The sequence below is a fragment of the Alosa sapidissima genome, chromosome 20, assembly GCF_018492685.1.
Source record: "Alosa sapidissima isolate fAloSap1 chromosome 20, fAloSap1.pri, whole genome shotgun sequence".
Classification (NCBI taxonomy): Eukaryota; Metazoa; Chordata; class Actinopteri; order Clupeiformes; family Clupeidae; genus Alosa; species Alosa sapidissima.
In genome coordinates, this window is record NC_055976.1 from 5,262,297 (window position 1) to 5,274,994 (window position 12,698).

General features: G+C 45.2%; 1 protein-coding gene across 7 annotated transcripts in view; it reads right to left on the reverse strand.

The window, feature by feature from the left end:
- Window positions 1–96: 96 nt before the first annotated feature.
- Window positions 97–12,698, reverse strand: part of mtus1a (microtubule associated tumor suppressor 1a) — a 33,110-nt gene continuing 20,508 nt past the window's right edge. For 5 of the 7 annotated variants that reach the window (XM_042074367.1, XM_042074366.1, XM_042074364.1 and 2 more), the window contains 9 exons: window positions 11,450–11,694; window positions 7,465–7,531; window positions 4,060–4,274; window positions 3,775–3,880; window positions 3,579–3,652; window positions 3,337–3,429; window positions 2,408–2,524; window positions 2,219–2,316; window positions 97–1,817 (listed from right to left, as the gene is read on the reverse strand). In XM_042074367.1, coding sequence (XP_041930301.1) covers window positions 1,601–1,817; window positions 2,219–2,316; window positions 2,408–2,524; window positions 3,337–3,429; window positions 3,579–3,652; window positions 3,775–3,880; window positions 4,060–4,274; window positions 7,465–7,531; window positions 11,450–11,694 — 1,232 coding nt within the window. In that variant the 3' untranslated portion in view covers window positions 97–1,600. Of the gene's footprint in view, window positions 1,818–2,218; window positions 2,317–2,407; window positions 2,525–3,336; window positions 3,430–3,578; window positions 3,653–3,774; window positions 3,881–4,059; window positions 4,275–7,464; window positions 7,532–8,185; window positions 8,443–11,449; window positions 11,695–12,698 lie in introns of those variants that run through there. The other 2 variants (XR_006025720.1, XM_042074370.1) reach the window with 2 other exon arrangements.

A 12,698-nucleotide genomic window follows, 5' to 3' on the forward strand; every position in this document is an offset into this window, starting at 1 on the left:
CCAATCTGGACAGGTTACAAAAGTGTTACACAACACAAGTGCCCCAGCAGTGGTTCAGGCCTGGATTGCAGATCGAAGTCGACACAAGATGAAACATTTAAGTGTAATAGCTGACTTTATTCATTGCATATTTTAAAAGAGCTTCAGTCACATGAATAAATTCACATCCAAATGGTTACTTTAAAGCAAAACAGACTCAAGTGACACTCAAAATAGACACCCACACTCCAACACATCTCTTTTCGTAGCCACACAGCTGCAGTAGGAGAGTCCTCTTTGTACAAAAGAAGAGATGCTCTCAAGCCGTGCACAAACAGTCAGATGCACTGGTCCCATGGTCATTTGAGAAATCTGAACAGAGGAAAAGCAAAACTCAGTTGGGGTTAGACGTGCCTTGGTGAAGAGTCAAGTTACTGATGACAATTCATTATTCTGTCAATCAAATCTACCAAATCAGCAGAACACCTCAGAGTTCTTAATGAAGTGAAAGGCCCTCATGATTACCTGACCAGCAGCCCTTCATAAACAACCTTCTTCTAAAGCGTCTTCCTCGCCACTGACCGAGTCTAATCAGGAACCATCGTGACTAGGTTTCCCTTTGCACCACTGTGCTGAGGAGACCACACAGGGGACAGGACATGTGCACATGCTTAACGGCAGATTTGAAACTGAATCACTACCCTCCAGATCAGCAATAATAGGTCTATACAAACGTTCTGGTCAAGCTGTACTGGGTACTTGTGTCCAGAGCACAGCGGGTTAAGATCTGCCGTAACCCCAAAAGCTCTGGAGTCTCACAGTCAGCAGGCACTGAGTGTTCGTTATTATGGCATAGAAGGAGGCCTTTTGAAATAGTTGAATTATAGAGAGGCTTGATGAAAGGTAAAGTACAGTTTTTACATATTTATAGTCTTCTGGAATCCAGATTCTTTCTGTAGTGATTGAGGTCACATGTGGCCAATTTAATGCACCTTCGGCATCTTCAGTTTTCAGTAAGAAAGTTCTTAAGTGTGAATCATTCAGTCATCTCATCTGACCAAACCACCGCTGTAGAATTTAGCACTGTCAATATCTCTGCCTGTTTTACATTCCTTTACACATTTCTGTAGATTCCCGGTGTCCCAAATCGGTGAAGGTTTGAATATGTTGAGTGGCAGGAAAACTAATTTGACAATGCAACACCACATAGACTAACAACCTACAACTGCAAATCGTTTAGTGAAGCAGGATTCTGGCAGTCTGACTGCAACAAAGGGGGTGATGAGGATGTCATTCTTCTCAGGGATTTCAAATGGCCTTAGTCAAAATAGTCAGAAAAAAATGAAGACACACCTGAGATGTCCTTTTTCCTCCATACATCAAAAACAGAAAGGCAGAAATTCAGAACATGGTTGTCCACGCTGGTTAAGTGCTTCTGTGCAATACAAGTGTCTTTACAGTCATATGTACATCATGTTGAAAAAGTATATCCGTTTTTGGAAATGTCTTCTTGGGATAACAGGGCTAAAAGTAACCCTGTGTAGCTAATATAGCTTTTGGTATGGTTTAAAACTCTGAGAGAGTCACAGGTCGCACGCTTCATGGAAGCCTTGAGCCGGTGTTATCTGGGTGAAACAGGAGGGCTGGAAAAGACTCCAGAGTTTCGGGGCGACTGCAGGGACATGGAGGGTGTCGTGGGCGACAGCTTGCGTGGGCTACTCAAGTCTCCATTGTGTAATTTCCAGAGGAGCTCTTCATTTTCCATGGAGAGGCGCTTGTTCACGTTGGACTCCTTCTGAAGAGACTCCTGTAACACTGCCTGCTCCGTGGACAGTTGCCTGAGAGAGGGAACAAAAACAGTTCTGATTACAGGCTAATAGACTAGACTAAACATCTGAAGAAACAGAACAAAAAACGTTGTGGCCCGGGGAGCCCAGTTAAGTCAAAATATCAAAAACAACCTGCTATTTCTGAGTACACCCACAAGCTTCAAAAAGCTTAGATGTGAGCAATACACGGCCTCCAGGGACAAGTCTACTTTAGATATGAGATCATTCAACTTCATAAAAGAGAATGAACTGTTCCATTTGAATAGCCCAGGGCACTTTCCATCTACAATTAACAATGATGTGAGACCTAATTATAATTACTTGTCTTGTACTTGTCTAGTTGAAGCAATGCAGTAAATAGAGTGTGTGTGTGTGTGTGTGTGTGTGTGTGTGTGTGTGTGTGTGTGTACCTAGACAAAGCCATATGCCTGTCCATCCTGGCTTTGAGATCCTCATTCTCCTGCTGGACTTTTTGCAGACATTCATCAAGTTTCACATTCCTCTCCAGCTGAGATCAAAAGAGTAAAATGGTCTTAACAACAAATGTGTGACTCAGTCAATGAGCAAGAATGCAACCAAGACTGAATTAAGATTCATACCACTTTGTCCATCTGCATGAGCTTCTTGTCTTGCTGGTGCAGCTGCTGGGTCTTGATCTCCAGCACCACTTTAAGACTTTCCAGCTCTTGCTCCAGATAGAGAGTGTGGGAGTCCTTCTAAAAGCACATACAAAAACAAGTTTGTCCTTTGCCTTGTTAAACAGGCATTATGATATGCACAATGAATTCTGATAAGGGGCTGTTTTCTTTATGCCGTTTCCACATTTTTGTCAAACATTTCCTGAAATGGAAATCGAGAATTTAATATGATTATCCCTTCATAAGTTCTAGAGGATACTGTGACATGGATATGTGATCTCAATCAATATTAGATCTCTGTCACAATAGAAGTCTGATCAACAGTCTGGTGGCTTCACTCCAATTCTCAGTGCCCTCTGTCTACCCAGGACAAAGCAACTGGAGTTTTCCACCACAACATAACATACAGTAGCAATAATAATGCCATCACTGTATCCAAGAGAGATAAGGCTGAAGAAAACAGCTGATGTGCAGAGGATATACAGTAGGCAATCTTGAGGCCTGAATAGTTATATTCCATCCGATAAAATGATGAGGACTATCCATCCTCTGCATAAAATGCAGTCGTCATACTTTCAGGATTCACTACATTGTTAATTTCAGAGGTAAGTCATATACCAGCATTGTATAATGCCTTTAATATAATATTATTAAGAATTAATATTTATCTACAGTGAACCTGTATAGCTCTAATTTTCACATATAGGATAATGTGATCCAGTTCTGGGTCCTATTGGAATAAGTTTTAGATGTAAGGGAGGAGTTCTATTGCAAATGGAACAGGAGCTGTACCCTTGTGGTATTGCAATGGGTCTGATAAGTACTTCCAGTTAGTTGCTGGAGGATGTTTTTCTAGTCTACACGATAGCAGCAGCATAGGCTCCTGTTACCTGAGAATCTGCAAACATTTCCCTCCTCTTCTCGTCTTCTCTAAGCTTTTCATTTAAAGCACTGTTCTCTGTCCGGAGCTCTTCAATCTGACCCTGGAAAAGATAAGATGTGAGCTAAATTTTTTCAGTTTTTCCGTTCCTGAAAGGAAAATAAATCATCAACATTGTGACCTTTTGTGCCATGTGTAACTGTCTAAGGAGATATGGTTCAGGTATATCCAGTCAGACACAGAAGCACCTACTGTTAGGTTCACTTCAGTCTCCTTTAGAGCGTTGTCTAACGTCTGCATTTCAGTTTCATGAGCTTTCCTGACTTCTGAAATCACAAATTCAGAGTACAAATGAAATCGAGGAGCTTAAAAATGTCATTTTTTTCTGATCACAGATAGATAGTAAAAGACAGAAATGATGAGTCTGATAAAAACACAGATAACTCACCCTCTAAAGACTGTTCATGCTGCTGTTTGATGCTCTCCATCTTGTCAGCATGGCTGGCTTCCAGGTCCTTCTTCAAAACCTCATGCTTGGACTTCAAACTTTCCAGCTTCAAGAACAAAAACAGGTTCAGATGGATGCTGACATTTTCCTGGCTCTTTCTCCACCTCTCCGCTTATTTTCAGCACACATAAAAACACCAAAATGAAGGAAATATTTCACATGAATATGGACAGAGCCAAGAGGCCAAGGTAGCGAGTCAACCCCCCCCCCCTCCTCCCTGCTCACCTGCTGTTCCATCTGGGTCTTGCACTTGTCGGCCTCCTCCTGGTAGACCTGGTGGACCTTCTCCCACTCGGCGGCGTAGAAGGTGCGGAGTCTCTCCTCCAGCTCGGCCAGGTCGTTGCGGTGCTGCTCCTGTAGCTTCTGGAGGACGCCATCGAAGGCCGCCCGCAGGTCCTCCTTCTCTTGCTCCAGGCGATCGCATGACTGGGAGGAGTTCACTGCCAAGAGAAACACACACAGTGTCAGGAAGACCCAAGTCAATCAGCCTCCGATTAACTCTTAAATCACCAAAGTTACTCTGACTTGAAAATGCTGTAAAGGATTCCCTCAGAGCCTGAGAAAAATGTTCTGTAAAGATCACTAATAGAGTGACGCCAATGCTAAACAAGGTTTAGAACAATCCAATCTTCATTATATTTTATGTTTTGGTTAGTTGTTATGAAGCAGAACCACAAATCATTTTTTACTTTCATCAACATTGTGAGGGCGCATTTGTCCTATTGTGGAAGTCTTCACTCACTACGTGCCCTCCCAGTTAAGAGCGGTATAATATTATCAGACTACATGCTGCTTGTGGCAAGACCAATATGAATCAACAGGCTATACGCTTCCCAAGGGTCAATGTTTTGACATCACAATTGCACTCCAAATATTTCCCAACCTAAAACATCTCGTCATCACTGGCAACAGTTGAGGCGTAGCATGCCAAGACTTGAGCCATGTTGCTTGCAGAGACAACCAAACGCACAAGCACAGTTGTCCCACCCTTTGTTTCAACCAGAACTCCTTCACAACTGACACGTCAACAACACTTATAAATGGCCAGCGCTCTGGTCAGGACCAGGACCAGCCCCACACGTGGCAGAGTGCCCATTCGGAGAGGACGCCTGGCCATACACTGCAGTTGGCATACAGGACGACAGCAGCTAGGTGGGTGACGTAATGTGAGGCTTAGGGATAACAGCTGTACATCGACTGCCACAGCTGGGTGTGTCTGTTGCTAACACCACATGCCACCAAGAGCCAAGTGGGACGTGTTAATAAAAACTTTGAACAGAGGAAAAGTGGTGCTAACTTCCAAAGGAGGCTTTACAAACCATACTGCTTCAAGTGTCTTGTATTTAAACATTTACAGTTGTCAGAAAAAGAGTAAACATACATTTCAAAGCAGCTGCATTAATAATTATTCAAAATGCCAAATATGCAGAGCTGCATAATGGCCTTTAGGCTCAAGAGGATTTGTTGAGAAACACTAAGGGAACTGACCTTCAAATGACTCCTTCAGAACCACTTGAAGCCAATCACCATGTGAGCCTGCTACATGGACATTTCAGCATTTGAACACAAACTGCCATACCACAGTTGGAGGCAAAGCAGTGCTGAAAATACTCAATTATTGGCCATTTCATTCATGGACACATGAATGGATTCAGCAAAATGCACAAAGCTTGAGTTCTAAAATATTAAAAGGCGAAGACTGCAGGGAAGGATTCTACATATATCAAAAATGTGCACCAATATCTGCAAAGGATTCCAAATTACCTTGAGTTACTGCATCACACAGCGGAGGTAATTCTATATAACCATAAATAACAAAGCTATGCGAAGGGGATGAAATGATGTTAGCCTTGGGGAGAGGCCAGATTCCTTTTTCTAAATAAAGAGGGGAAACCAGGTCGCGGCTTGTCAGAGCGATGCCTGGAACACTGCCGCTGAGAGGTGGTGCAGTCAGCACTCAGGATGACGGCGCTCAGATAAAGAGTCTGCTCGGTGAGGGGCGCTGGGGATCGGATAGGACACTTACAGATTTGCTCTGGATGAACACGAAAAGAGCTGGACATGCTGGATGTCCACACAGAGGAGAGTCTGCTCTCTGCATGATTGCCAGGCACAGAGACAGAGCAGTCTCAGAGTGGGGCCCTCGGGGAAGACATATGTGGCCCTGGAGAAATGTGTGAACCAACTTATTTTGGTTAATCTTGTTGGGGAGGCATGAGATGCTGATGATTTGATTTGCTGAAGTATTGTGAGAAAAATGGCTGGAGCTAAGACGTAAGCCACCACAAACCTCAAGACTCATCATCTGCAAAAAAGGTTTCAATGGCAGCTCCGAGTTCTCATCTGAACAGAAGTCTGTTAATCAGATTGAGATGCACTGAAACTCAAAGCCTTACATTTCAGAGGAACGTTTGTATGACTAAGCTAATTGCATAAGAACAGTTAGCGGTAAACAAACAGAGGTGTGCAAAGCATAGCAAGGGCAGAACCTCAGCCGGAGAGCTTTTACCTTGAGAATAATCAAGACTGCCACCACAAGCATCGAGACAGACACATCCATAACCGTTGGCGATAACTTCAGTCATTTTTTTGATTTATGTTGACCACTTTAATGCAGTGAGTAACTTAATTCTACCAATTTGAATGAGAGCCAGTATAGGCTGCTTCGTGCTCCAGACCACAAAACTCTGATGGAGTAGAAGGGGGAATATGATGGAGTTCTGGAGCTCATTTTGGAGTTCTCCCACCCGGCTTTGTCTAAACATTCACTGGCTTCTTAGTAAAGTCACACTAGGGTCTTAAACATGCTCTGGGAATGCAAAGATAAGCTGCAGCCTAGAGATTACAAAGGTAAAGCAAAATCATGTGTTGGCCATTACTTTCAGAATATACGCGATCAGATATTCAAAACGGTCTTTACACCATCAGTATTCATGGTGTGATGGCAATGGTGAACACTGGAAAGTGAGTCACAGCCATTTGGGGGTTACATGAGAAGGCACTAAATGCACCCGTTAGTGCACCTCCCTGTTCAGCACCATAGTGCATCAATATAAGGGATGCAGCCATGACAAAGCCTTGGAAAAGGAGTCATCTTTTTTAGCAAACAGCTGTGGTGACATTCACTCTGCTCCTTCTCAAGATATGTGCATGTCTTTTTTAGGAGTGAGGGGGGGTGCATGCCAAATGGCTGCCTAGGGAGCCACTCCCAGCGATAAAGCAGCCTCCCAGGAGAGCCCATCAAGCCCATCAACCCTGGGCCCTGGCTCAGCACGGGCTGACTAGTCCATCTTGTCTGCATGGGAAGACCAATTAAACGAAGGGGCAAAAATCTAATTACAAGACAGAGAGGCCGAGCAAGGAGCCTGTGATATGGCTGGGGTCTGTAAAAACAATCTGTAGCAACATGGGACTGGGAAAAACATGAAGTGCTTCGTGTCCCATCGGTCATACTGATGAATGCACATTTGGCCAATTTAGGAAAGCATTCTGAGAGGCCAGTCCTTTCCCTGTCAGAGAGCTGCGAGAGCCTCTTATCTCACTCAGATTAGCCCTGGCTGCAGTGGTGCAGACACGGAGGATGTGTGGTGGTAGTGGTGGTGTGCGTGCCGTGTCATGTTGTGCTCTTACCCAGCTCCTCACGCAGGTTCACCAGCTCCTGAGACAACTCCCCACATTTCCTCAAGGACTCTTCATGCTGGAGGAAGAAAACAAAGACGTTCACAATTAATATTCCCATTGCAGAGTGAAGCCTCAGTAGGAACGTGCCCGTGAGCCAGGGACTTAAGTCAGGAAACAGATCTCGCATTGCGTTCAGTCTCAGTCACACAGAACAAGTGTAAATGAAATAGCAGCATGAGAAATCTTCTTTTTCCAAAAACCATAGACAGTTGGCAGAGACAGGCAGTGAGCGTCTTAGCAGGAACCACAAACTAGCGTCCTTTTGAACTAGGTGAGCACTCCAGAATGGTGCAAGCTCTGCCCAGTTGTGTCCCTCTCCCTCTGCCTGTGCCTTTCCCTAATTTGGCTCACCACACAAAAAAAGCTGCAGAGGGACAGCAGTCTCCACAACTGCAGTGCTATCACGGAGTCAAAAACAGCAGGCATCCCTCCTCACTTCTTCAGTCTGCCCTCACTGGCCAATAACAAAAGACACTCGCAGAGCACCAGCCTGACCAGCAGCACAGGATTATGAGGAGACTACACTTGTATCAGAGGCATACGCACAAATATTTGATCATACAATTCACAGAGGATACATATAGTCTGTGCCTGACAACTTCCTATAATCATAAACACAGCTCTCTAGATAAACAGAGTAAGAATAAAGCAGAGAATGCAGGTCTTTTACCCTTGATCCGGCGCAGGACAGACTAAGGCACTCTTTGCTGCTGGAGCAGCCCATGGTGTGGACACCTCTTTGGCTTTCTCCCCGGGCTGCAGAGGGAGGAGGGGGGTGGTCGGGGAAGACAGCACAGCCCAGGTGCAACAACCAGCACCTCTGCCTTTGCCTCCCCGCCTGAGCGCACGCTCTACATCCAAACCACTGCTGGGGAACGTGCCTATTGGTCCCCAGCCTCCTCCAACCACTTGCCGTTTAGTGGCACGCTGCTACCGTACTCCTCCTAAGAGAGAGTGGGAGCAGAGGAGGAGGGGAGCAGAGGAGGAGGGGAGGGGAGGAGCCTGCTCTGCACTGTGGGGGGAGGCTCCCGTCTCTGCAATGGGTCAGCTGTAAGAGCTCCGGCTCATCAGAGGACAGACCAGCGATGGCCAAAGGTGAAGGAAATAAATATATAGAAATATCAAGTAGGTGACAGTGGAGCTGATCAAGTGGCTCTTGGTGAAATGGGACAGGCTAATGGAGAGAGGTGTGTGAGAGCTGTGACCTTCAGCGTCGTCGTGAGGAAAAGAAAGGAGCGCCTGGCCACCTACACCAGTGGAAAATATGAACACATGCCTCCTAATCCAATATATTTAGCGCTTCCATTAGCCCTTTTAGAATTTTTGTTCTTTCATGTCTCTGTGGTGAAAGAAGTTAAAAGAGACGCACACACTGGAATTAAATCTAAACGCCTATTCAAGTCTTTTTAGCTTTCAATTCATTACAGAAAAGTCTAAACAAACCACTGCAAGTGGTGCAAGAGTGCCCACAAGAACGAGAGTGGCCGACAGAAGGGTGCCTCATGGTCATGTGCTTAACCTGCTGACAGTCTTTCACAAACAAGTGATGGCAAACAGCACAGCACCTATCTGAACACCAGGCTCTGCTTGTAACCATATCGAGTCAACAGCTGGTGCATTCTTACACAAACATGGCAAGGACCCACCTCCTATTCTTGGGATAATGAATGTTGAATGGATTCCTCCACAGAGGAGTTCACACGTGGACTTATGCCATGTTATTTCTAACAACCAGTTCCACAGCGATGTTTGTAAAAACATGGTGAATAGTGAGCATAGGGAGAGATGTACTTTAAGTTAACTGTGGGAAATGAACTTCTCAATCCCAATGGTACTGCTACGTAGTTGTAAGTTATTCTTTTGATATAGCTTGGGGGGGGGGGTGTGGTGGTTTAGGGTAAATGTCTATTCCTCTGTGTACATCTTAGCAGGAAATATTACCATCAAAACCCAAGCAAAGCAAACAGAGTGTATAATATTTAGACATCTTTGGAGAGGCACTACTACTGAATCGGATTTGGATGCCAACTGATTTATGGTTATGACTTATTCTAATGGAGATCAGCCTGCAGACGTAGGGGGAAGGGTGAAGGCTATGGACCCTTTCAAGAGAGTTCCATTATCAGCATCATAGTTGGCCCCACAAGACTTCCTTTTTAACATTCCATATGTTATCTTAATGCAGAGGAAGTAGATTGGGGCCCAAATAGAACATTCAAGCATTGTTTTTGTTTTTATTGTTGAAAAGGTCTATATCCCCCACCATATGGGACATCAGGGACAACACCATGCATCTTAACATCACCAAGAGCTAGAAAAAAAATCAGTTTAGGATGTTGCCCCAAGCTTCTCTTTTCGATTGGACCTGAAGACCTAAAGCTTTATGTTAAGACTCAAAGTGGAACATTTTCTCTAAAGCTGCTGGGCTGCAACATTTACCAAATAGATCCTTTAAAGCGAGCAGTGCCAACTCACACTGCATAACTACATAGTGAGCAATGGGCAAATAACAAGCACTGGATAATGTTATATGCACAAGGATAAGATAGTACTCAGTGAAATCCGCTAACTGTACACCCATGCATGCATGTCAGACCCCTGGAGTATATCACTGAGCCAACTCAGGCAGTGGCTCTCAGAAATGTCAGATAAAAGCCCCCCTCCCAGCACCCCCTGTCTCCAGCACATTTCCAGGGGCAGATAACAGGGTCCTGCTAGCCCTCGGGGAGAGCAGAGCAGACGTGACGTCCACTGCACCACTCCTCTGGATGGGTGGGGCCAGGCACCGAGCCGGATCTCTAGTGTTTACCACCTTTCCAGGGTTTGGCACTGGTGCGCACGCACACACACACACACACACACACACACACACACACGCTCTTATCCAAATTAGAACAACACACATACGGGCCTTGTGATATTAATATAACAACACTACACAGTACTTGCCATTATTTTTGGGTGAACCTCTTCTATTAAAGATCATTGGATGATGAGGAGCTTGTTTATGGACCTCTCCCTGTATTTAGGGACTTACCTGCAGCCAGTAATGACAGAGGCACAGTCCTCAAATGACTGTGTTTAAATGAACAGACTCGGGTACCCATGATCTACTCAAGTGTGGGAAAAAGCACATCCACTCCTACTATACATGCCCTCTCATAGTATAAAGAAGAAGAAGAAAAAAAGTCATAAATTATACCTACATGATTATACAAAAAAAAAAATTCTGATTTGGAGACCCAATCCATGCCAAATGTATGACCAAAAAAGGATCTCTGAAGTATACCATTTTGAGTGTCAATAAGAATACCTTTCTCCGTTTCATGGCGTGTGTTCTAAAATCAAACCCTATTCTATTGCCAGCGTTGATCACAGCAAGGTGACCAAAATAACCGCAGGGGTATCAAGTGTTCTCGTTCAGGGACGGCGATTGGCAGCTCCACTAATACAGCACCAGGCTGCGGCTCTAATGACAACTGCTATTGCATGTGATCGTCCTCTCCCTTCTACACATACAGTTTGCTTTCAAAGTCACTGTGGGATGGAGAAATACATACAGTAATATACTTTCTGCATTGTCCTTACAGTCTCTAATAAAGCCATGTCTTGAATGCAAAGATCATTGGAAACAGCCAAGAAGCCAACTCCTACAATCTAATCATTCTGGCGAGGTGGACTCCCACCAAAACAAACACTGGAATGAACAAAGTGTCAATGACAAACCTGCTGTAGATAAACAGTTCATGTTCCACTCCCAAACGCAGCACTACCATCAGTCCTAGAACACCAGCGTGTGTAATGAGCAATACACGTCAACACAAAACTGGATATGCAGGACCCAATTCAAGGAAACCTCACATTTCACTGTTGTGACACAGAATGTGTGTGACATGTTTGACATGTTGATGTGGGGTGGGGTGAGGGGGCTTACCTCTGCTATACAACGCTGCAGGACAACAGTGACCGCTTCAAATCTGCAGTTGCTTCCCAGAAGAAGCCTCTTCAGCTCTTGGATGGTGGTGGTGCTTCTCGCACACTGTGCCTGGTAGTGCTCCACACTCCACTTGCCCGCAGCGGCCGCTGGGTCCCGATGGCCATTCACCTGCTGCTGCTGCTGCGCTGCTGGTGGTGGTGGTTGTGGGTTCCGGGCGTTGGGCCTCGATTTGTTCTTGTCCACTGTAAGAGAGCATCCGTTTAGTGTCCCGATCCCATTCAGCATTATTCCTGCTTGCACAAGCCCAGCTTCCCCCCTACGGGCCCAGAACACCAAGCCTGGTGGTGCCAGGTTACAGTGGCTCTCTGGACGGAGAGTACGACAGGGCTTCCAGTAAAGAGGACACGAGCCACTGCCCACACAGCGCAATTAGGATGATTCACAGCGCTGCTAGGAGCCATGGAGCAACCTTGCTGGCCCAGCACGAAACGGACCGGAGAATGAGATTACGTCCATCAGCAGATTGAATCTTGCTCTCTCTGTGTGTGTGTGTGTGTGCTCCTGCACTGTGACAGGACAGTGTTATTCTGGCAGAGCGGTGTCAAGGCGGTGTTGATTTACATCAACCTTTTAAATGCAACACCAGGGGCAGAATATCGGTGTGAATCCCACTAATGAGCGGCTATCCGGGGGGTTGTGCCAAAAATAGTGCCCATGAGGCCCCCTTACTCTGGGCTCCCCTGACAACTATTTGTTGTCTAAATGCAGCACACAAGAAACTAGACATGTATTTCAGGAGGATCCCATGCACATGTATATGCTTAGGGCTTGATATTTGGGATGGCCCCAAGGGCAACTTGTTCCATCAGGGGTATTATGTAATGTGATGGTGAGGGCAGGCTTGGGCATTGCCAAAAGAGCAGCCGTAATGAGGGGGGATGGCACCAAATGCCCCTTGGGGCTTGTGTTCTTACATGGCTCCAAGATTTCAACAGATGTACGTCTTCATGCTGGGAACCATAACAATAACAAATGGAAACAGCACCATTGAGATAGTGAACGCCAGATCTAGTAAGCAAATGGCAAATGAACATTTCCATTCCTCATACAAGATCAGACAAAATTATTTTTTTGGCAGCCCACACATTTTTTTCTACACCATCCCTCAACTACAACAGAAAAATAGTCTGGAATGAGTGTTGTATGAGGCCTTCTCAATAGGATGATATGCTATGCCACCAGATAT